The 25480-nt window shown below is 41.7% G+C and overlaps 1 protein-coding gene and 1 non-coding gene across 6 annotated transcripts in view; both read right to left on the bottom strand.

The window, feature by feature from the left end:
- Nucleotides 1–23761, bottom strand: part of DNAJC16 (DnaJ heat shock protein family (Hsp40) member C16) — a 39727-nt gene extending 15966 nt beyond the window's left edge. The window contains exons 1-7 of one of the 5 annotated variants that reach the window (XR_015143265.1): nucleotides 23405–23749; nucleotides 21038–21222; nucleotides 16582–16648; nucleotides 14944–15283; nucleotides 4063–4247; nucleotides 1536–1640; nucleotides 228–386 (exon numbers count right to left, since the gene is read on the bottom strand). Coding sequence is in view for 3 of the 5 variants with exons in the window: in XM_086343837.1 (XP_086199963.1) it covers nucleotides 228–386; nucleotides 1536–1640; nucleotides 4063–4247; nucleotides 14944–15283; nucleotides 16582–16648; nucleotides 21038–21222; nucleotides 22974–22991 (1059 nt within the window). In the remaining 2 variants the exon portion in view is untranslated. Of the gene's footprint in view, nucleotides 1–227; nucleotides 387–1535; nucleotides 1641–4062; nucleotides 4248–14943; nucleotides 15284–16581; nucleotides 16649–21037; nucleotides 21223–22973 lie in introns of all 5 variants that reach the window. The other 4 variants (XR_015143264.1, XM_086343838.1, XM_086343837.1 and 1 more) reach the window with 4 other exon arrangements.
- Nucleotides 8918–8989, bottom strand: TRNAT-UGU (transfer RNA threonine (anticodon UGU)). The gene has a single exon. It is a non-coding gene; the product is annotated as a tRNA-Thr (tRNA).
- Nucleotides 23762–25480: the final 1719 nt, after the last annotated feature.

The raw sequence follows: 25480 nt of genomic DNA, 5'->3' as shown, positions 1-25480 counted from the left end.
CCACAAGGCATAAGGGATCTTAGTTCCCTGACTAGGGGTCAGACCTGTGCCCCCTGCAGCAGAAGCTCAGAGTCTTAACCATTGGACTGCCAGGGAAGTCCCTAAAGGGAGAGATTAAAACTAGTTTCTTCTCCTCTCCTACTCTGCTCCACTTTGCTATTTATTTGTATATGACACCTTGAGAGAAAACGGGAGGGCCATGTTGAAACAAGGCGACACCCACGTACCTGGATGACGTCTGCAGGCTTGTGGATGTGTTCTTTAAAGATCAGGATGGTGGGGGTATAGACATTGACGTCGTATTGCCTTGTCATCTCTTCTGCCCCTCTCAAACCGACATACACATATCCAAATGACAAGTAATCTTTGTACGCGAAAGCAGTCAACTGTTAGGGAGTAACAGAGAAGAAGAAATGAAATTGGTAGCACAGCATCTAAATTAAGTGTGACTCGTTCTAATCAGTGGGTGGATGAATGCTAGCTTCTATGGGCCCACTCAGGCTGCAACACCCTTGTACTCTTGTAGGAATTCTATGGTCCTTTAGGTGAAAAATCCATACCAACAAAGCTGAATAACAATTAACACTGTTTTTCAGACAGAGCAAGATATTCATTTTACTGAGATCTGTGCTGGGGGTGAGAGGTTTGGGGAATTACCTGTACCCCAACTACTATTTATTTTTCTAAACTGGAGTATAACTGCTTTACAACGTTGTGAGCTGTACAACAAGGTGAATCAGCTGTGCGTATACATATATCCCCTCCCTCTTTGATGTCCCTCCGCCTCCCCAACCCTCAATCTCACTCCTCTAGGTCATCACAGAGCATCAAGCTGAGTTCCCTGTGCTGTACAGCAAGTTCCCACAAGCTACCTATTTTACACACGGTAGTGTATTTATCTCAAACCTAATCTCCCAATTCATCTCACTCTCCCCTTCCCCCGCTACGTCCACCCATCCATTCTCTACGTCTGCATCTCTATTCCTGCCCTGGAACTAGGTTGATCTGTACCATTTTTCTAGAATCCACATATATGCGTTGCTATATATTTGTTTTTCTCTTTCTGACTTATTTCACTCTGTATGACAGACTCTAGGTCCATCCACATCTCTACAACCTGTACCCCAAGTGACCATGCCAATGGCGCTTTCCTCTCATCTCCTGTCACAATGATAACCAGAGGTGTGCAAGTGCAGTACAGTATCATTCAGAGGGCAGGTTTGGAATCAGACTTCAGAGGAGTCAATATTCAACCCAATGCAGGGAGACCTTGGGCAGGTTATACAACCATATAAACTTCAGTATTTTGGCCTATAAAATAGGGATCATAATCTGTACTGTTGGGTTCTTCTGAAGATTAACTGCTACTGTGTGTGTGGAAAGTGCTAGCCTAGTAATAGCATCAGTAGGTCCTCAGCATTCGGTGCTTTGAGGCAAATTGCTGGTCTTCAAACATTTCTCATGGGGTGAGCTATTACTTATAAAAAGGAAAATCACCAAAATAAGAGGAAACATTACCCGGACACCTAAAGTACCTTGTAGAGCAGTGGTACGGTGGGCATTTGGTCAAACAGGAGGACACGTGGTTTATTCTCTTGCTGCCAGCCAGAGAGGAACCTGACATAATTTTTGTTTGTAACCTTGAATTGAAAAGAGGATGTCAGTTGCAACATTTAATTCTTAACAGTTATAATCCAGTCAGGAGATAAACAGAATCAAATAAGGGTAAAAGACTGTTTTGTAAAAAATAAAAAATGCAGGCAACTAATCTTTTTGCCTTCATTTAACTAAAATTAATTAAAAGAACAGAAATATTGATTTCATATTTTCATGTGATCCAACTTATACAGACTGAAATTATAATCTTTCTGAAATTATTACTGACCATATCATAAAAAAAATTGAGCTTTTGAAGCTGGTTTGCTTAGTTACAGGTGACTTTTTAGTTTATTAGATGACAATGAAATAATTGCTCTTTCAAAATGACTTAAATAAAAATAAGTGGGCCCACCCCACCTATATATCACATAATTTCATTCATTGCCATCTGAACTGCTACTTTTAAAAAAACTTTTACAGTATAACTTCTTTTCAATGTTGTGTTAGTCTGAATTGATACTTATGTGCTTCCCTGTTTATGCCTTAAAATAATCCTGAGAAAACAAAAACATGAGTAAATTATTTTCTAGAAAATTTTTATCATAGGTCAAAATTTATCTTTCAACTGTGCTCCCAGAATGATTGATATAGAACTTCAATCTGATCGTTTCACTCCACTGCTCAGACTCTTTCAATGGCTCCATCACCTACAGGCCAAGCCTCTTTAAAGGAGACTCTCATGGTGAGATTCCCCTGTTCCTTCCCCATTAACCGCTTTAGCCTGTCCTTTCCCACTCACTAATGACTACTTCATACAAAGCAGGCTGTCTCATGTTCCAGACCTCTGCCTGCCTGGAACTCATTCCTTACTTCACTTTCCTCATCCAGCAAACTCAGCACAGGGGTCACTTCTGCCAGGAAGCCTTTCTCAAGTCTCTAGGATGGACACTCTGCATATAGGATGGAAGCGGTCACCCATTAGATTGGGAGCTTCTTGAGAAGTATCCTCAGTACTTAGCATAGTGCCTGATATACAACAGGTATTTGGAAAGGTCTGAGGACCTACCAAGACAGCCTGTCATGGTTTTAGGAGGCTACAATGTACTCTGATAATTTCAAGCTAACTCCAATAAATGTTTCTTTTTGGGTAATGATCCTGGTGGGATAGACTGTGTAGAAATAGACTGGAAACAGCTGGGTGTTTAGCTCTTCTTGGTATTATTAATCAAAAATCATCTTCTTTTTAAAAATTTTATTTATTTTTTAATTGAAGGATAATTGCTATACAAAATTTTGTTGTTTTCTGCCAAACATCAACATGAGTCAGCCACAGGTATACATATAAATCACTTTCAAGTAAAGCAAAATAAGAATCCTGTTCTAAGAAACTGAGGGAAAAATGCTTCTTAAATATAAAAATCATAGTTTAGCTTGTATGAACTCCTTGTGCCTAGTTTCTCTAGCTCAGTCTTTTGTTTGTGAAATTTATTCATACTGTTGCATCATATGTGCTCTGAAAGTTCCAAAAATAACATCTGGTTTCATGGAATCTAGTGCTTTCAATAGCTGCTGCTGCTGCTGCGTCGCTTCAGTTGTGTCCGACTCTGTGTGACCCCATAGATGGCAGCCCACCAGGCTCCCCCATCCCTGGGATTCTCCAGGCAAGAACACTGGAGTGGGTTGCCATTTCCTTCCCCAGTGCATTAAAGTGAAAAGTGAAAGTGAAGTCGCTCAGTCGTGTCCGACTCTTAGCGACCCCATGGACTGCAGCCCACCAGGGTCCTCCATCCATGGGATTTTCCAGGCAAGTGTACTGGAGTGGGGTGCCACTGCCTTCTCCTAAATATATAACCAAATAGAACTTAATTTGAATACTCTCTTAAGAAAAGTATCTTCAAATGAACAAATGCATGAAGCTGGAAAGAAACTCTTCATCCTATGCTGTGATCTAACTTTTTGTTGAGAAAATAAGATGCACTCTCACTTTAGGCTCAGATTCCTATGACAGGAAGGGAAGGGAAGCTTTCCTGGTGGCTCAGACGGTAAAGAGTCTGCCTGCAATGCGGGAGACCTGGGTTCTATCCCTGGGTCAGAAAGATCCCAAGGAGAAGGAAATGCCAATCCACTCCAGTATTCTTGCCTGGGAAATCCCATGGACGGAGGAGCCAGGCAGACTATAGTCCATGGGTTCGCAAAGAGTAGGACACGACTGAACAACTTCCTATGAAAGCATCAGTCTTCCCAGTGGCTGTAACAGGGATAATCCTTTCAGTCTCTCTACTTCACCTATTTCAGTTTTCAGCCTCTAGAAGACTTCATTTAAATGATTTAGTCTGAGCAAATAATTAATATGTGTCTTGTCCTGCTCAAAATGAAACTCAGGTCTGAGGATGACCATGGGTCAAGTTCAGAGCAGCCAGCAATCCTAGGTGCTCTTAAACTACTTCTAAGCCACATACTTACTTTCTCCACCAAGTTCCCTGGAAGCAGACTCTCTACAAACTGCCACAGGTTCTCACGGACGACTGCATTGTGGAAGAAGGAGACCTTCCCATTTATGATTCCTAGGATCGAGGGTGTGCTGTGCGCTCCCAGGTGATGGGCCAGGCGTCGCTCGTACCCAGCGTGGACCACGCCAATTCCTACGCCTGAAAAATACAAAAGACCTTCATGAAGGCCTTTTATGCCCTCGTGACAGGTGAAAAAGTGTTGCTAAGTAATTTTCTGGTGTGAAACTAAAATTCTGACTTAGTAGGAGGGGATATCTTTCCCGACAGACTGTCTAGCATCCCTGCACTGTTGAAATTCTAAATTGGTTCAATTTTTCTGCAAAGCCATCTGGCAGTGTTTAAGAAGAGCTACAAGTCTTTTTATCTTTTAGTCTGTTGTTTCTATTTTGGGGAGTAGATCAAGAAGAAATACTTCAAAAGAAAAGAACAACCTGTCCACAATGGTCCTATTCATAAAGGACACCATCTGTAAACAATTCAAGGGTTCGTCGGCTTGGCAATGGTTGAAAAAACCCTAGGATTTGTTGATAAGCTAGAATCAGTCTTCTCACTCTTCAGAGCATGTCTCCCTTTTATTTTATAGAGATGTTATACAGATTCTCAAAGAGAGAGATTAGGTAAAAATCATTAGGCCATATCCCATATAACTACTGCTAATATTTTGGTATCTGTTCGTATCTTTTCTTATACAAATAAGTGTGTATGCGTGTTTGTATACACATAAAATAAAATGGGATCATCTGATACCTATTTCACTTAGGGTTTGAATAACTTTTCTTGTCTTTCATTCAAACAATATATTTGGAGGGCTAGATTCTTTGCTAAACATTGGAGATACATTAAATGTTAATAGCCAGTAAATATTCTTTTTTCCCTGGGATGTCTAACAGACTTCTAAGTTTCAAAAACAAACCCCTCATCTTCTTTCTCAAACCTGTTCCACCCAGGCTTTCACCATTTCCATCGATGGTGGTTCCTTCCTATTACTCAGAACTTTTGTCTTAAGGGTCATCTTTGACTCCTCTCATCTCTCACACCCCACATCCAGTCTGTCAGCAAGTCCAGTTGGTTCTGTCTTCAAAATACAGTAGGAATTCAACTGTTTTTCTCCACTTGCACTGTACCCTCTCAGTCATCTTTCTCTCTCTCCCCCAAGCTGCTGTAATAACCTCCTCAATGGTGTCTTGTTTCTCCTTGTCCCCCCACACTTTCTGTCCTCAGTATGGTGGCCAGACGGTCCCTTCTAAAACATAAACAACAGATCATGTCACTCCTCTGCCCAAATTTGGCACAGACTCCCCATTTCACTCAGAATAAAAGTCAGTCTTCACCAAGGCTGACAAGACCCTCTGTGATTTGGCCATTGGCCTCCTTCCTCTCCCACTCCTCACGGTCACTTACTCCCGCCCCTAGTATCCCTGCTCTTCTGGAAACACACTGGCAGGTTCCTGCCTTTGGCTTCAGCGCTGGCTGGTCCTTCTGCCTGGAGGGCACATCTCTGGACATCTGAGTAGCTGACTCCTTCAACAACTGCAAGTCCTTCTCAATGAGACCAAGCAGCTCCCATGTTGAAAACTGCTCTCCCCTCATGCAGCCGACTTGGCATGTCTTGAGCCCTTTCCAAGTTAGGCAGCATGCCTACAGCTTTAAAGATGTTATCACTGTTCACACCAGCAAACCCCGAGTGGTAGGCATTGTCATCTTCATGGACGAGCAAGCTGGCATTTGGAGAGGCTGAGGAAACCTTCCTGGAATCACAGTTAGTGTACAGTAGGACGAAGAGTTGAACCCTGGTTCAAAGCTGACCTGCAGCTGACCGCAAAGCCTGGCTCCTTCCTATCCCCAGTAGGTTCTACCACTAGGTTCTGAATGCTGGAGGGATCAAATTCTTAGAGATGGACTCACCACCAAGGACCTTACCAGGGACTGCTATATAGGCCAGAAGCCACCATATTAAACTGATTCTGGAGAATATGGCTTTCCAGTAACTATTCAGAGGGGCTCCCTACCAGACTTTGGGACTAGAATCAGTAATCAGAATGGTGGCTGGTGGGCCCAGAATCAGGACAGGAGAAGCAGGCAGTCTTGGGAGAGCAAAGGAAACTGAAGAGATCTTTTGAGATTGCTGTTCACCCCACTCTCCCCTCCGATATTCTTGAAGCTCATTCTTTCAGCCCCTGCAGGATGCCTGCTCAGTGAGATCTTCCTCTTCTGCTGGATTTTTTTTTGGCTGCATCGTGAGGCAAGTGGGATCTTAGTTTCCTAACTAGGAATCAAATCCATGTTCCCGGCAGTGGAAGCAAGGAGTCTTAACCACTGGACCACCAGGGAAGTCTTATTGCTTCCTGATTTAAAACTGAAGACTCTCACCCTGGCATTCCCTAGAGCCCAGCCTTTTTTTTTTTTTAAATCATACTCTACAAACCAGCTGACAGATTGTATATTTTGTTTGTTTCTTTGTGTCTCTTCACTAGAATATAAGCTCTATGAACATAGGGGCTTGGGGCATTTTGTTTACTGCTTTATAACCCTTAGTATCTGGAATAGTTCCTGCCACTTAGTCATCATTCAATTTTTTAAAAACAAGTAAATGAAGTAAATACTTTGAATAAAGTATTCAAAGTCAGAACCAGATTCAAACCCCAGCTCTGCTACCCATTAGGTGTGCAATCTCAGGCAAGTCATTTAATGTCTTTGAGCTTTAGTTTCCTTATTTGAATAATGAAGATAAATTGTTGTGAGGATTAAATGACACACTGAGTTGGCCAAACAGTTCACTTTGGTTTTTCTACGAGATGTTATGGGAAACCCAAACAAACTTTTTGGTTAAGGCAATATAAAAAAGAACCTAGCCCAGAGCCTGTAATATTGCAGGTGCCTAGTTAATTAGAACTATTATTATCAAGTATTATTTCATCTAGACCATGTGAAGTCTGATCTACAGACTGTCTCTCACGTGAGTGGAATTATAACCTCCCCAGAACTCTCTCTCTTACGTGGAGTGGGATAAACCAGGCCACACTCTCACTCTTTATGTCATCTTCCCCACACGTTCCTATACTCCCATCAATATAGCTTTTTTATGGTTAAAACAGAATACAAGTGATCAGCTTCATTTCTCTTACTTAAAATTACCACTGAGTTCTTGGAATTACCTACATCACCTTCACTGTAGCTTTTCTCAGCCTATAAAGGCTATTTCTTTGGATCATTTCTATAAAGCACTTCGATTCTTAATATTATCATCACATTTCTAAATTCTAGAAGAATGCTTCTTTCCTATAGATTAATTATCACATAAATTAGAGTAGAATAAAGAATGATACACATTTGATATTTAAAGTTGTGGCATTTTTCCTCCTGAAAAGATATTTAAGAATATAACAGGAATTCAAAAATTCTCTGAAGTCCAGACCCTAATCCTTCCCTTGCTCCCCATCCAAGCTGGGAAGGAAGAGTCAGAAAAGTTGGCAGCACGGTTTTCTCCCTGAGATTCAGGCTGGGAAATGACTGTGATGACTGGTGATGACTTAGTCTCTGAATCACAGTGCACAACAGTGTTTATGACTCCTCTTGCCTTCAAACTCTCTGCACTCCAACGTTCTGGGTTCATAAAGCAAGCTCAGCTGGGCCAACAGAAGCGCAGCTCATCTATTCTTATCTTGAGTCAGCATAACCTGGCTGGATGACAAGGACACACCAGTCTCTAGACAAATTTGAGTTGCAAATTTAAAAGAAAGGCAAAGTGTATGTCACTTTTTTTCAGAACCATTTGGTTTTTCTATGGATCGATGTTCCTGGCTAATTTGCAGATCCTGGGGAATTAAAATATAAATACTTTCTCCTCTTTTTGAGTTTGTAAGAGAGTTTTTTCCGTAAAGTACTAAAGATCTCTACTTTGAGGCATCAAATTATATTTGCTTTTATTATGCCATCTTAAATATGTATCCCATGTTTTAGGGAAATTCTCTCATCTCCCTCTCTCTTGCATACAGATATTCATCTTTCAACTTTTCCATATGCCTAAAGGGATGGTACAGAGCCAACTGGAAGAACACGACACTGTCAAATCTGGCTAAAAACAAATCTGTCGATAAACTACTAAGATGCAAAATGATGTGAAGTAACACAAAATGAAGAACATGGAGTTTCAGTAGGAGAAAATAAAACCAAACTTTAACCAGTACCTAAGCAGACCCTTTTTCTACACAAAAGAAGTTGTCATACACTTAGCTATTTTTAGGAATAACTCCTTGAAAGAGAGAAATTATTCTTTTAAAATAAAAAGTCTCATGGTGGATAAATACTGCATGATCATCCAAATTGGGTTTCCCTAAAATGACATCTGATTTCAAGACACCAATTTTCTTGATACCCTGGTACCTGTTGGCACCTCCCAGGGGGGCACTGTGTATGCCGCGGTGATTCAGGTCTGTCTCTTACATGCGCTTCCTAGGTGTGAGGACTAGGTTTTACTTATTTCTGAGCAGTGCAGCACAGTGGCTAAGTGGTTAAGGTCCATACCTTAACACTGTGGGTTATGAACAGTGTGACCTCACTTGTTCCTTAACCTTCCTGAGCCTCACTTTCCTCATCTGTAAAACAGGCATAATCATAGTCTCTCTTTCATTGGGTTACTCTGGGAATAAAGACAATCCACAGTATTTAGCACAATGCAAAATAAGTAAAATGCTAAAAAACAAAACAAGCAAACAAAAAGACTTATTAGTGTAATATAGCACTTGGTCCACTAAGAAAACAGTTTTTTTTTTTTTTTTTGGCTGTGCCATGTGGCTTGCAGGACTTAGTTCCTTGGCCAGGGATTGAACCTGGGCCTTGGCAGTACAAGTGCCAAGTCCTAACCACTGAACTGCCAGGGTATTCCCAAGACAAATGTCTTAAATGAGAACATGGAATGAATTCCTTATCATTTTCTACTTACTCCTACAGTACTGTACTATTCTGTACTTGCACGTGTGAGGCTGCTGTGAATTTCCTGGGTATCTGTTTTCTCTTCCCAGTAAGAGTAAGATCCTCAAGGTCAAGGGCAGAGCTGACTGTTTGTGGGCCTCCCTCCACAGCATGGCTGTCTATAAACGTGGTCTGCCTTTGCACACTAGTTATTACCAAACGGCATGACTGTAGGTTCCACCTCAATAACTACAACAGTTCTTCTCTGGGTGGAACTGTTTCATTTCCTTCATTTACTGCAATTCAGGCATTTTATGTTATTTTGAGATAATGTCCAGGCTTCCCTAGATCACAGTTAATCTTTAAGACTGTCTGCTTTTTCTGTCAACTCAGAATAGAAACATTTTCTGCAGTAACTGTCTTAAAGGATAACACTGCCTTGCTTGGAGTGGCCATGGATATTGTCAGGATCTCATCTCAGTATAACTCAACTGTAACCAAGATCTGCAATGAATCTGAATGATCCAAAGAGGAAAACTAAACTGATCCAATACATTTAGTCAAAATCCGCTTTCTAGGGGACTTGGGAGGTGACATGCAGGAACAGATTAAATACTCTTAAACATTACTTCTATGAATCCAAATCCATCTTCTTCCATCCTTGTCATTTTGAGTCCCGACTTATTAGGATTATTTGTTGTTCAGTTGCTAAGTCATGTTGGACTCTTTGCGACCCATGGACTACAGCATGCTGTCTTCCACTATCTCCTGAAGTTTGCTCAAATTCATGTCCATTGAGTCAGTGATGTATCTAACCATCTTATCCTGTGCCACCCTCTTTTTCTTTTGCCTTCAATCTTTCCCCACATTAGGGTCTTTTCAAATGAGTTGGCTCTTCACATCAGGTGGCCAAAGTATTGGAGCTTCAGTTTTACCATCAAGCCTTCAATGAATATTCAGGGTTGATTTCCTTCAGGACTGACTCATTTGATCTCTAAGCTGTCCAAAGGACTCTCAGGAGTTTTCTCCAGTATCACAATTCAAAAGCATCAATTCTTTGGTGCTCAGCCTTCTTTATGTTTCAACTCTCACATCCATACATGACTACTGGAAAAACTATAGCTTTTGACTATATGGGCCTTTGTTGGCAAAGTGATGTCTTTGCTTTTTAATATGCTGTCTAGGTTTACTGTAGTCTTCCTTCCAAGAAGCAAGCATTTTTTAATTTCATGATTTAAAAATTTCTTAATTTAGGATTATAGAGCACAACAATCCCAAAGGATGGCAAGACCTTCAATCATTACAGATTTAAGGATCCTGAAAAGCAGTAAAGCATCATGTTCACCACGTGGATTACAGAGCCAGTCTCCCTGGGTTTGAATCCCAGCTCTGCCATATACCAACTGTGGGACCTTGGAAGAGGTACCAAAATGAGCCAAATCTCTATAAAAGAGAGATGATGACAGCACTCTCCTTAAATAGTTGTTTATGAGTTGACACTTACATTAGTGCTTGACATACAGTAATAACACAGCTATTGAGACAGTCATTTCCTAGGCAGGTTGATAAGAAGTCTAGGGGTTCCCAAGGAGAGAGGGATCTGGTGTTCTCAAGGAGGAAGAAAGGACAAACTTTTTTGTCCCTCTACATTCCTTAGGATTATATAACAGTAATGTATCCTACCTGAGGACAGTCTCTGGAAAAAACTTTCTGGCTAATCCTATTATCTTAAAATGTAAATTATGGGAGTAGGTTTAGTGAGGTCCTTAGAACCTTCAGACATTCTTTTGATTCACTGTAATAACTAATTAGAGAGTATATAATTCCATTGCTAACACTAGCAAGGGGGTACTCCTTCTGCCTGCTTCTGATGCCTATGTCAGCTTTCTCTATCTCCTTTATACTTTAATAAAACTTTATTACACAAAGCTCTGAGCAATCAAGCCTCGTCTCTAGCGCCAGATTGAATTCTTCTCTGGAGGCCAAGAATCCCAGTGTCTTTTTGTGGTTCAGCAACAATATTTCACTGATTATTATGCTTATATTATTAGTGTCATGTCATCACACTTGGTAGTCCAAACCACAATCATTATTCAGAACAACTTCTCCCAATTCAACTCTTCCCTGTATCCTCTGCCCACCAGTAGCTCAAGTGAGAATGCAGAGTCCACTTTGCCCCCCTCTCTTTTCCTCAGTTCTTACATTCAAATGGTCCCCGGGTGCCAGGTCCTTCTATGATCCTTCCCTTGAAATATCCGATACCTGTTCCCCCTCTGTTCCTACTGACCGAGCTCAGGCCAATGGTTACTGCCTTGCCAGGACTGGTAACCTTGCTGCCTCTATTCTCACCTTCTTTAGTTTGTCCCTCATGCAGCTTGAACAGCTAGCTTTCTAAAGCACAGATCTGATAGGACCATTCTTGGCTCTATTACATACTGTAAAGTAAAGGCCAGCTTCCTTGGCCTGGACTTGAAGGCTTCTTACCACCTGACTTCCAGGTTGCTCCTCCTGCTTTCCCCCCTCTCATCTGCACTCAGTCACCCCCCGCTGCTGGCTCTTTGCTTCCCTGCCTGCATTGTTCCCTCTTGCCTGAGTGTTACTCCACTTCCTGTCCGGTCAGGTAGCACTAGTCGTAAAGAATCCGAGCCTGCCCATGCAGAAGATGCAAGAGACACAGGTTCAATCCCAGGGTTGGGACGATCCCCTAGAGGAGGAAATGGCACCCCACTCCAGTATTCTTGCCTGGAAAATCCCATGGGTAGAGGACCCTGGCGGGCTGCAGTTCATGGGGTCATGAAGAGCTGGACATGATTAAGTGACTGAGTACACAACTTCTAATAATCTTTCAAGAGTTAGCTAAAAATAAGGTAAAATTCAGTGCTTTACAGTCTGTGAGCTATAGAAAACTAACATTTAGAAAAGATTTTTTAAAAGGAATTTACAAAATAGGTGCTTTCAAAAACTTAACGCTGGTAAACCAGAAAACTCAGTTAATCAAAAATTCTCTAAAGCTCATTGATTCAGTTCAGTTCAGTCGCTCAGTCGTGTCTGACTCTTTGCGACCCCATGAACCTCAACACGCCAGGACTCCCTGTCCATCACCAACTCCTGGAGTTTACCCAAATTCATGTCCATTGAGCCGGTGATGCCATCTAACCATCTCATCCTCTGTCATCCCCTTGTCCTCCTGCCTTCAATCTTTCCCAACATCATGGTCTTTTCGAATGAGTCAGCTCTTCGCATCAGGTGGCCAAAATATTGGAGTTTCAGCTTCAACATCAGTCCTTCCAATGAACACTCAGGACTGATTTCCTTAAGGATAGACTGGTTGGATCTCCTTGCAGTCCAAGGGACTCTCAAGAGTCTTCTCCAATACCACAGCTCAAAAGCATCAATTCTTCTGCGCTCAGCTTTCTTTATAGTCCAACTCTCACATCCATACATGACTACTGGAAAAACCATAGCCTTGACTAGATGGACCTTTAAGTATTCAATATGTATCAGGCACTTAATATATGCTTTTCTCATTTAATATTCATAACAATCCTGTTGGTTTGACATTATAACTCCAATTTAGAGCTGAAGAAACTGAGGCTAAGTAATCTGTCCAAGGACACAAAGTGTTATAAATGACACATCTGTGATCTGAAAACTGGTGCATCTGACTCCAAGGCATGTGGTCATGACAGTGATCACTATGCTATGCTGTCTCACGTCCTGTAAGTTCACCTGTTGGCTCTGATCTGACCTTGGTGTACATGCATTACCATTCTAAATTATGCAATGGTCCAGTGTCTATGTTCTGCTCTGGGATCTTTAGGTCAGCTCCTGGACTGAAGAGGTTAAATGGTTTCCCGCACATCACCCCGCATGGCACAAAGTGTGACTGTGTTGTGTGATGAAGAAGCTGTCCAATCTGACAGCTCACCTGGGGCCCTCATTTATTCATCAGGCACCACAGCAAAAATCTGCTGCTCATCACATGTGAGACCACGTGCTAAACCACATGTTCCTCAACTTCTAAGAACTTCTTGATTCCATTGCAGGAAAGCATTATGGCATATCTGAGCACCTGAGTGCCCCTGAACAGCAGGTTGAAATGTTCTGTTTCAGAATAAATGAACTGGTGACTTTCAGTGGTGCATGTTCTCCAGAGCAACCCGGGCCTCTCAGCCCCTCTGGCTGTTAGTCCCTTTCTAGTTACTCAAGAATAGGTCTGCTAGGGCAGGGGTTCCCAATCCCCAGGCCGTGGACTGGTATGAACCGGTACCAATTTGTGGCCTATTAGGAACCAGGCCGCACAGCAGGAGGTGAGCAGTGGGTGAGCAAGCAAGCAAAGCTTCATCTGCATTTATAATCGCTCCCCACTGCTCTCCCATCACCCCCAGATGGGATCATCCAGTTGCAGGAAAACAAGCTCAAAAGTGCACAATAAATGTAATGCCCTTGAATCATCCTGAAACTATCCTCGCTTCTTGTCTCTCAGTCTATGGGAAAACTGTCTGCCATGAAACCAGTCCCTCTTGCCAAAAAGGCTGGGAATCACTGTGCCAGTGACTTCCCTGGTGGTTAAGAATCTGCCTTCCAATGCAGGGGACACAGGTCAGGGAACTAAGATCTCAAATGGCATGGAGCAACTAAGACTGTGCAGGGCAACTATCGAGCTTCCATGCTCTGGAGCCTCCGTGCTGCAACGAAAAGCCCGAGAGCTGCGATTAAGATCCAACACAGCCAAATAAACCCATGTTAAAAAGAAAAAAGACCTGGGCCTTCCCTGGTGGTTCAGTAGTTAAGACTCTGGGTTTCCAATACAGGGATTGTGGGTTCTATCCCTGGTTGGGAAACTAAGATCCCACAAGCCATATTGTGCAGCCAAAAATAAAAAAATAAGTATAAGTAGGCCTGCTAATGCCTATAAAACAGACACACATTTAATTCAGTAATTCCAGCTTTTATGTTATTAAAGTAAATACCCTCCCTGGATAACTAAAATTTTCCTGGAGCTAAGTGATATCTCTGAACAAAAGAAAGGCTAATCTGTGATGGAGAGTGGTAACCTATGAAAATTAGAATATTATTTGTTATAGGCGGAGCTATTTGCCCTGAAAATGCACAGGTTGACCCTCTAATCCCCAGTACTTCTGAATGTGATTATGTTTGGAGATGGGGCCTTTAAAGGGGTAACCGAGTTAAAACGGGGTTTGAGGGAGACCTGAGCTCCATCCCTGGGTTGGGAAGATCCTCTGGAGGAGGGCATGGTAACCCACTCCAGTATTCTTGCCTGGAGAATCCCATGGACAGAGGAGCCTGATGGGCTATAGTCCATGAGGTTGCAAAGAGTTGGACATGACGAGTGACTAACCACAGGGTCATAGAAGGAGAGTATGAGATACCAGACCCAAACACACAGACACAGACGAAGCTGGCTACTTGCAAGCCAATAAGACAGGCTTCACAGGACAGCACACCTGTTGACACCTCGATCTTGAACTTTTAACCTTGAGAACTATGGGAAAATAAATTTCTGCTGTTTCAGCCACCCTGTCTGTGGTATTTTGTTATGGGTCCCCTAGCAAATCAATATATAGAGTGAACTCACAAATACCATAAGGATAACCTACCACCACGAAGACTAGTACTTGAGGGCTGCTCTGTTCAACCAATAATTTTGAAGTTTCTCCTCTATATTAGGCCCTCAACTAGATGTCAGGAGACTATACAGACTTCAAGTTAGTAATGCAGAATGAAAGTGGCTTACCCATTTTCTCTCTGAAAATGTGTCCCCGGAAAACCCCAGTCACCATGAATTTCTGAAGAGAAATCGCACTAACTGTTACTTCTCTCCAATATCCCAAGAAATTCAAGAGACATAAAAGTCACCTTCTCTTATATAAATGTCTTCCAAGGAATAAAATGCTCTTACCCAAACCTTCAAGTTCTTGAACTGCTTCTTTCCAGACAGGCTCAATGTGGATACAGCTGAAGCACCAGTCTGAGGTGATCTTAATGAGGTAGGGTTTCTTGAAGCTGTCTGGAACCACTTCATTCACATAGTGTGAAAAGTGCAATAAATACTTCTCATCAATTGAGTCCCGCCGTTCGGAATTAAAAGGGAAGTGAAAAAAAGATTCGTCGAAATAAAAATTCTCGTGGAAGTGGCGGAAGCGATACTCTCGCTGCTGCTGTTGCTTCTGGTAGCCCTGGCTCTCCCCAGCATCTCCATAGTGGTCATAATGTGATCTCTTTTCTTCATTGGAAAGAATCTACAAAGAAAGGGGAAGAAAATAAGAAATCCAGAAAACAAAACAGCAAAAAAAGGGCCACACAAAGGACTTTCCTGTAAACACCTCTGAAGATAAAGGAAGAAAATAAATGTAAAGATACAAAACACAATTTGATATTTTAAATGCAGTCACTCAACATACTGTAAAACTCTTAATAGGAAAATTAAGTATTTCAAGATCAAAATACTTCAACTGTGTAGCTAGCTACTCAGGCTCATCTTGGCTTTAAAGATTCTGAACTATCATAATACTAAACACATCAATAAATCAGAAAACTTTTTTTTTTTTTGCTGTGCCATGGGGCTTGTTGGATCTCAGTTCTCTGACTAGAGACTGAATTCAGGCACTTGGTAGTGAGAGTGTGAAATCCTAACCACTGGATAGACAGGGAAGTCTTAAATTTAACATAACTTTGACCATTAGGGCTCAGCCATGAGAATGTTGACTTAGTCATATCATCTAAGTTGGAATAATTCATTCAAACAAATGCATGAAAAGTTGTGAACACCAAAAAGTAGCCATAGGGTTGAATTCTGTGATTGTATGTTAGCTGACTCTTACTGAGAAATAACTTTGAAGTCTAATTCAAGAACCTATTTTAGGATGAAGCATCATTCCATGAGCTAAGCACTTTCTGTTGAAGAACATTACTTAACACAAATCAGGAAGCCATGGATTTATCTTTCTTACATATTCCACACCAACTTACTTAAGCTGATACGTTGGAAAACTGTTAAAAACCTCGTGTTTAAATGTATTTGTAACCTTGAGTCACTTTAATAAATACAGGCAAACTGGTCTATGTTTCTTTAATGTAAGTTTCTAGTATGCATATGTGCTCAGTCACTAAGTCATGTCCGACTCTTTGCAACCCCATGAACTGTAGGCCACCAGGCTCCTTGTGTCCATGGGATTCTCCAGGCAAGAATAGTGGAGTGGGTTGCTGTTTCCTCTTCCAGGGGAATCTTTTCGACCCAGGAATCAAACCCGAATCTCCTGTGCTGCCAAATTGAGTATGTAACATAAGGAAGTAGACACTCAAGGTTACTCTAAAATGTCAATGAAAGCCTTTAAAATAGCGCAGTTTCTCCAAGAGCAGAGTGTGTAGGCACTGGTTTCAACAAATTGGATGTGGTCAAAAATGCTGTCTCTACCACTACCTAGACTGGGTCAAGGGCACAGGGAACATACCCTTTCCAAGAGGACTTTACAAAACTGATTATCTAAGATAAATTTTACAAAAGCCAAAAGAAGCATCACAAAGTTTGACACGATACCTCGTAAGCCTTGCTAATTTGAATGAACTTGTCTTCTGCTCCAGGATCTTTGTTTTTGTCAGGATGCCTGAAACACAAATGGGCAGGTGGTGAAGGTGGATTTAATGTTTATACGTGGTTAATTAACATCCTTGTACACAGAGTTCACTACATTAGAGGCAAATGGAAGGGCATTTTGCTAGAACAGTTCCTTAAAAATAAGTGGGAGAAGCAATTAGTCGCTTCACATGACTACAGTAAATGAAACTGTGAAACAGGCCATTTCTTCCCACAGTGCTTTAGCCGGACACATTTTCAAAGCACCAGACAGTGTTCCAGGCTTTCACTGAGGAAGAGTGGAATGTGTATCTGTCTTTACGCTGCTCCTGAACACTGCTGGAGCCCAAGGCTGAGGTCACTTATTAGTAAGAACCAACTTCGTTTCCCAGGATGGCAGCATTTCATCCCAATGTTAGAATGATATCAATGTAGGTTCTTCTGACAACTCAGGTGGACAAAGCAGTTTTTAGGATACTCCATGAATCTGTTTAGTAATAACCATGTTCCAAACAGTATCTTGTTGCTGATGCTCAAATTAGAACATTTTAATTTTCAATATTATCCTGGTTATTCCATTCTGCTTCATTGCCTTTTATTTACAAATGGGTAATGATTTCAAGGTCACATGTTTTAAAAATGTGAGGAAAGTCTACAGTTTACGCAAAGTGATTTCAACTAATATTGGAACTAACATTTGCTATTATACACAGCTGGCAATTAACTGTATCTATCTTGCTGTCATATATTATTCTGTAATATTCTTACATTTACCAATTTCAGCTTTGGCGATTTTAAAGTCTTGGAAAGTAGGGGCCGGGTTTTACTTCCTTAGAACTCTCTAACATCTAAATTAGTGTTTTATACCAACTGATTTTTCAATGTTCATTTTATTAAGAGATTCTATTTCAGAGCTTATTTTTTTAATAATCACTACTGCTAACTTCTAGTAAATTTCTTCTAGCAAAGGTTCTGGAAAGAGAAACAATCCACTGGGAAGCAAATGACTACTAAAAACAGTACCAAGTACATTTGAATAAAGAAATTTACAACTTGACTAACTTATTCTAGCAGGAACATATTTGAATTATAATATTCTGACTTCTCTAAAAATAAAGGAACTTCAAATTGTTGGCTGGTGAATTTAAACATTGTTCCTCCCTTGAGTATTTAATCCTGTTATGAATATTAGTGCGAAAAAAACTCAGCTAAATGTGATGAAAATAATGATTTAAGGAAACAAGATGGTGGTTCCAAAATATGTTTCCGGATGACCAAAGGAAAAAAGAAAAGCGCTTTCAATATTCAAACTTAGGCCAAAGGCTAAGAGGATAAAAATCATGCAATTGCACAAATGTGGATTTAACATACAGAACTCGGTAGGCAGGGGAAGAGAAGGGAAGAAGGGGCTTTTAAGGAGATTGAACCGAAGAGAGAGTATTGGGGGCTGGATTAAAACCACAGATCCTGAAACAGAGAAAGCCAAGGCCCAAGGACAGGCAGGAAACCACAAGACAGTTTCAGCTTATAAGGAATATTTTCCTGATTATGGGAAAATACTGCAAAGTTGAAAACATTTAGAAAAGGATAAATTCATCTCTAGGAAAGCACCATCCAATGCTATGTTCAGTGTATAAGCAATACTTAAGACTACAATATAATGAAAGTGAAAGTGTTAGTCACTCAGTCATGTCTGACTCTTTGTGACACCATGGACTGTAGCCCGCCAGGTTCCTCTGTCCACAGAATTCTCCAGACAAGAATACTGGAGTGGGTTGCCATTCCCTTCTCCAGGGGATCTTCCTGACCCAGGGACTGAACCTCAATCTCCTGCATTGCAGGCACATTCTTTACTGTCTGAGCCACCAGGAAAGCCCACAATACAATATGCAACTTTTAAATTTCAAAGCAAAGAAAATTTTGTATTTGGTATCCATTTGGCATCTACCAATAGGGAATAAAAACGATGGTGCTACCTTTAAGGGAATAAAAACGAAGATAGAAAAAAATAATAAAGTATCAGACAAATCGATTTACTGTTTAGGGGACTGACCATGTTTTACCCATTTGCTTCAAATCAAATTTTATGATGCCTTTTTCTTGGGGTTGGAGGAGTTATTTTGTCAATGTAGGTGACACAAGAAAAGTACTTATGATAAAACAATTATTGGAAGAGAAATGTCATTTTTCTGAGATTAAAAAGGAATTTAAAATGGTTTCACCAAGCAAAGAGAAAGCTCTTGAACAGGGTAAGCATTAATCGCTCAGTTGTGTTTGACTCTTTGCAGCCCCATAGATTATAGCCCATCAGGCTCCTCTGTCTAAGTGATTCTGCAAGCAAGAAAACTGGAGTAGGTAGCCCCCCTACTCCAGGGGATCTTCCCGACCCAGGGATAGAACCTGCATCTCCTGTACTGCAGGAAGATTCTTTACCACTGAGCCACCAGGGAAGCCCTGAGCAGGGTAAGAAATACTATTAAGTGATAAAACAGCAGAGGAAAACTACAAATCGAATTCAATAATTAACCATTCCCCATGGAGTAGCTCATTCTGAAAAGTCAAACAAGGAAACTGCTATTTTTCAGTGTACAAGTGACCCTTGAACAACACGGGGGCTCAGATGAACTGCACAGTTCAAACCTATGTTGTTTGAGGGTCAACTGGATATGAAACTACTATGAAATGAAACAAACAGTTTCAATGATAAAATATTACCAGAACCTAAAAAGCAGAAAATACTAGTACAGTGAAAATATAAGGGTAAAGTAAAATTGTAGACTTTCACTAGATGATAGTTTGTTTATATGTATGGTGACATAATACTCCTAAAGAGAATCTAATTAAGGAAGTGAAGCATATGATTCATTTAATTAATATTGTAACAACTTTTTCAGCTCTGGAAGACAGAAAAGTCCAAGCTATACATTTTAATAGGATCCATAAAACCAAGCTATCATTTTTGCTTTTAAAATTTTGTTAAAGGCTATACCCTATCAAAAAGAATGTTGCTACCTTATGACTTAATCGTAGATTTATGTATTTTGCTTTAAATACAAAGAGGCAGGAGACTGAAATGATGTAGTAAAGAAAGTGACTTTGCTGTGGAGTCCCTGGAGTCTGGCCACGCACAATCAGAGACTTCATTTTTAGTATCCAATTCTGGGTATCTCATGATATGAATATGGTCTAAAATGGTTAGATATTCAAAACATTCAAAAGTATATTTTAAACTACGTTTCACCTTTATCACCACCAACTGGATACTAAGATGCACTTCTCACTGAAGAATAATGGTAACAGGCAGAGTCAGGCACAGCCTGTGTTGTCATCTGCACGTGGCAGCTCTGCTGCTGTGTTAACTTCCTACCCACCCAGACTAACCCACTCACTCTCACTTCTGCCCAGATGGGCAAGTGATTAAAGAACAAAACAGCAATAAACCTGCTGGTGCAGAAGGTCAACCTGCGGAACCCAGAGGTAATACAGACTTCCCAACTCTGAGCCTAGTTGCTCACCCAAAAAACAGGGACAGCAATAACTGCCCTCATGGGGGTAATCATAAGGCTTAAATGAGATAAAACAGTATAGAACCTGGAGCCTAGCACACAGTTGGTGCGTGATGATGGCTCCCATCCCTAACTTTCTTTACTCAGTTGGTTCACCCAGCTTTTGTCACCTGTGTCTTCACTGTCCCTTCCTTCCCCTGTGGCTCCCCTCCAACTATATAATCCATCATTTCTACTCTGTCATGTCCACGGCACTGATAATGTTTGTCCAAAATAAGCTTTAAATTCATTGCTTTTCTGCTAAATCACAAACACTGGCATATTCCCTAGCATACACAACATCTACAGGTAAAAATTAAGACTTTTCTATATGATAATTTTTTTAAGTAATGTACTCAGTTCCTGAATATTCTCTTTAAATTGAGAGCAAAAAGCTTTTACTATAAAAAAATTTTTTTTAAGCTTAGAAATTAATCTAGAGAATAGGACTGGGTAGTGTTCCCTTTAGCAATGATACTCATGAAGAGTTACTTTATGCATAACGTATCATGGGAAGGGCAGCTTATCTATTGTTGATTATATATATGTACATATAATTTATATATATATTAAAATGTATTTATTAATGAAAGTTCCCTCCTACTTACTGTAATATTAAATAAGCAAATAGTATCAAGGCAATTCTTTAAGCCAAAGAATTCCTAAAAGGGGTTTCATAGTAACTGGGCTTTGGATTCTAAAAAATTATAGAATAACATGAATATACGTTCTCCCATATGAAATATGTGACACAAACATATATATTTAATGAACACAGAAACAGAGACAAATAAAAGCTAACCATAATTTAGGCTTCATTCTCCTGCTAAAACTGCTTAGCTTATTTTAAACTTCTATTTCTTTGTTTCACATACCATTCCCGGGCGAGCTTCTTATAAGCCTTTTTAATATCAGCCTGACTGGCTGTTCGGCTGACCCCTAGGACTCTGTATGGGTCAAAATCCAACGCAGACAGAATTTGCAGGATCAGAACCAGAACTATCAAGAATTGCCAGGAAATGCCCAACTTTTTCACTTCCATTTCTCTTCCTTTCCAGAGCTGAAATGATTGAAGAGGCAATAAGTTTCAGTGGTAGAAATCTGGACAGTCTGATTTTTTATGTAAAGGTATAAGATGTATAGATGAAAAACAAAACAAAGGTATTTTGCAGGAAAAGTACCAAGCTGTTTGACCCCATCTTCTTAAATGAACACCCTTGCTACTGTTTTTGAATATCACAAATAAGAACTATTACAGACGAAGAGACGAGCAATAAGATAGCAACTCTCCAAAATCCTTGGATTAGAATGAAAACAAATGAGATGAAGAAATAATAAGCAAATGCAAGAAAACATACATAGGGAAATCTAGGCAACTACATGTCTAACACACTATTTCACATATTATGACAGTAACAGTTTAATCTTTATTTATTTACAAAATTTCTTTGGCCACATCACACAGTATGTAGGATTAGCTCCCTAACCAGGGATGGAACCTGCACCCCATGCAAAGGAAACATAGAGCCTTAACCACTGGACCAACGGGGAAGTTGTCTGACAATAATAGTTTAAACCTAAAATACGTGGTTAGAGAATCCCTTACTGAGCACTTGCTAAATAAATTCATGAAATTGTAAGATTTACTATATGCAAAACTACAAAATAAGATAGTTGTGATGTTCTTGGGAGTTAAATAAGTACAAGGATGAAAGTGAAATACTCTTAAAATAAAACTGGAGTTACATAAAAAAAACAAAAACAAAAAAAAACTGGAGTTACAACTTCACATGCCCCAATTCTACTGTCACCATGTCCATTCAAACAGGAAAACAGGAAGCTGTCTTTAATCACTAGCAATACTGTAATTATAAGTGGAGACCTCAGATGAAAAAAAGTGGTGAGAAGAGTTTTAGTTTGCCATCAGAGGGGCATTAATGGCAAAGATGGTAGACCAGGTATGGTCTTCAAATGTTAAAGCTCCATCTCCGCTGAGGGTAGTGACTGAATTCACTGTGGATTTTGGAAGTAATCCTGTCAAGTTAACAAGGTAGTGCTCCATTGCACGGACATATTTTCACTCCAGGATCATGATCTTTGTGATATCACACAATGATTTTTCAAAGGTCATATTTATCTTGTGTGTGAAAGTTGCTCAGTCCTGTCCCAACTCTGTGACTCCATGGACTATACAGTCCATGGAATTCTCCAGGGGATCTTCTCAACCAAGTGATGGAACTCAGGTCTCCCGCATTGCAGGCAGATTCTTCAACATCTGGGCCATCAGGGAAGCCCCATATTTATCTTGGGTTCTCACAAATCACTAACATCTTAAGGATCAAGCATCTAATGTGATATCTTATTTAAGGGAGGCAAAGCTCTAACAGTGTGGATTCTGACAAGTGGGAGTCTGAATGCTATCTCGGAGTCTTCACCAGACTAATCTGATGGCCACTGTTTAGGACTGAAAGCACGCTGAATAAAACCCTTAAACAAAAAGAAGCTTCTTATTTGTTAAGGCAACCTATAACCTAGTCTGTCGTACAAAATACACATAAAAAACCTAAAAACTGAGAAGGCGATGTAGCTATTAGTTAAGCACATAGACTCTGGAATCAGACTAACATTGGGATCTATCTGTCCTCCATCGCTTTATGACCTTGGACACATAACTTAAAACTTGCTAAGCCTCAGTGTCCTCCTTCATAAAATGGGTGAAAATAATACCACCTTGAAAGGCTCGACATGGGAGTTAAACGGTAAAGGATTTACTGAGCACGGGGTCAGCAGCCAATAAGCGGTATTTATTACCATTATTTTTTCTACCATGCAGTGCAACCAGTGCCTTATTCAACTGTGTCAGTCGCCTCCACTTAGAGAGCCCAAGTGCCGGGGCGCTGTGTTCTTTTGCTGACAGCTCGACCGTGCCAGCCTCAGGAGAGGAAACAACCTGCCCAACAGGTAGGTATCGCCCTCGGGCAGTATCCCCAGGACCAGGCAGACGCTCCCAGAGACATGCTTAGGTCTGAGCCCCGCCTCGAGCTCCCGCCGAACGTCGCAACCCTCCAGGAGACAGCCGCATCCCTCGCCGCCCCCGAGAGCCCTGGGTCTGGCCCTATCGGCTCCGGGTTCTCCCCGGGCCCAGCGGGGACCCGGAACGAGGAAGAACTGACTGGAGGTCCCTGAGCCTGCCCGGCCCCGCCGCGTCCGCGGCTCCGCGCGTCACGCCGGGAAGGAGTTACCGGGAAAGGGCACCGGCCTAACCGGCTGCAGCGTCCGTGCTCCAGTTAGTCCGCCGGGCCGGGAGCCTCCGGTCCACACCAGCGCTCGCCGGGGCCTGGGGAGGGGAAAAGAGAAGGAACGAGCCGGAGGGTAGTCACGTGATACTTAAAGGCCCGGTGCACCAAAGGCGAGGACAGTACAAGTCGAGGTCTTCTACTCTGTGAATCTGTTTTGACCCTTGCCACCCGCCGTCTGCGCGTGGACCTGGCACGGTTGCCATAGGAACGAGGAGCGCTCTCCGGCGGGATCCAAAGGGAAGGTGGTGGTCAAGGAGGCCGAAACGTGCCTCCTAGAGAGGCAAAGTCGCGATGCATGATGGGATGCCAAAAGACCTCCCCGATTCAGGGAGGAGTTTCCACCTCTACCAGGAGATGGCCCTTGTCTAGCAGCAGTTGCTAGGGTGGGGAAGCTATCGCTGTTCCCTAGTCTCTTTAACCCTATTCTTAGACTCTGAGAGCGTCAGAGTTGGAAGGGACCTTAGGGATCGTTTCTAGTTCAACTCCTCTGTATTCTGATGGAGCAGACTGAGGCCCAGAGAAGGGTAGAGACTTGCCCAAAAAGCGATTTCCACTTTAGATAATGTGCTAGATCCTGTCCTAACCACGGGAAAAGGATATGTGTGTGGTGATGCTGGGTGGGGAGGGCGATGGGGGAGAAGCACAAGTAAATGTGATAAGCTTTCCGTGAGCCAATGACATAGATTCCTTGGGGATATAAAGAAAGATTTTATATTCTCCTGCCTTGCTTATTTACACTTTATTTCCTTTGCATTCATCACGATCTAACATACTATATCTTTCATTTATTTATGCTGTTTATCACCTGTCTCCTCCTACTGGAATATAAGCACCTAAAAGCAGGACTTTTAAAGTCTCTTTTGTTCACCTCTATATTCTTCGTGCCTCTACAGACCTTGGCATAGATAGGATCTCAGTAAATATTCTTGGAATAAATGAGTGAATGGGGTTGAAGTTTAGCTGCTCAAGAGAATATATTCTAAAGTAGATTCCCAGTTGCGAGTGGACTTTGAGTTGGGTTGGGATTTAAACCTCTACCACTACTACCTCTGTGATCTTGAATGGTGACTTCACTTCCTAGAGCCCCAGCGTCCATGTCTGAAAAACAGGGGAAAAGAATCTCATCTCCCTGTAGGATTGTAGTCAGGGAGAAATTAGATAATACAATGTAAAATGGCTTGCACAATGCTGGGACTTAGCAATTGCTCAACAGACAGCGATTTTTTTCATATTTTTATGTTGTTTGTGAGAAGGTTTTTTAAAATATTGAAATATAGTTGACGTATGAGCAATTTTTAAAATGAGGAAATGAGCCGTACAAACTGGTAATTCAGGGGACAAGATTTCTGCTCGTTTTTTCCTTTGTGGGAGGTGCTAGGGTGGGAGGGAAGAAGGGAATGCAGGACTGTACGGTGGGTTTGGTTGGATCGGACAAGTTTGGAACAGTAAACAGTAAACAAGGAGATCCCGGCATGCTAAAGGATACTCAGTTTCACTGCGGACAGGGGACAGAGCTAGAGGGGTACGATGCCCTGGAGCGGGTTGAACTGGGCGGGACAGACCAAGGCTCCAGGCACGACATTCTTAGTAGAAATATGACCATCCCCCACCCCGCCCCGAGAGTTTATGAATGGTGCGTGCCTCTTTATCTCTTTGCGACCCCATGGGCTGTAGCCCACCAGACTCCTCTGTCCATGGAATGTTTCAGGCAAGAATGCTGGAGTGTGTTGCCGTTTCCTTCTCCAGGGGATCTTCCCAGTCTAGGGATGGAACAGGGGTCCCCTGCATTGGCAGGCGGTTTCTTTACCACTACGCCACCAGAAAGCGAAGTGCTAGAGAATCCTGGCTAGAGAACCCTGACAACGGCGCGGGGGTGTATCTTGGGGAGGTTCGGGCTCTAGAGGTGGGTGGGGCGCCGGGGACGAAGCTGAATAGCCTGGATGTAGCGGGGTGGCGGGGCCTGGGAGCGGTGCAGTGACGCGGAGGTGGGTCCTGGGGGCGGTTGGACCCCGGGGGCGT

The sequence above is a fragment of the Bos grunniens genome, chromosome 16 (assembly GCF_055505025.1).
Source record: "Bos grunniens cultivar Pamir isolate PY7600 chromosome 16, Bosgru_T2T1.0, whole genome shotgun sequence".
Taxonomy (NCBI): Eukaryota; Metazoa; Chordata; class Mammalia; order Artiodactyla; family Bovidae; genus Bos; species Bos grunniens.
Note: the sequence above shows the minus strand (reverse complement) of the source record. Positions and strands in the feature narration are given on the sequence as shown.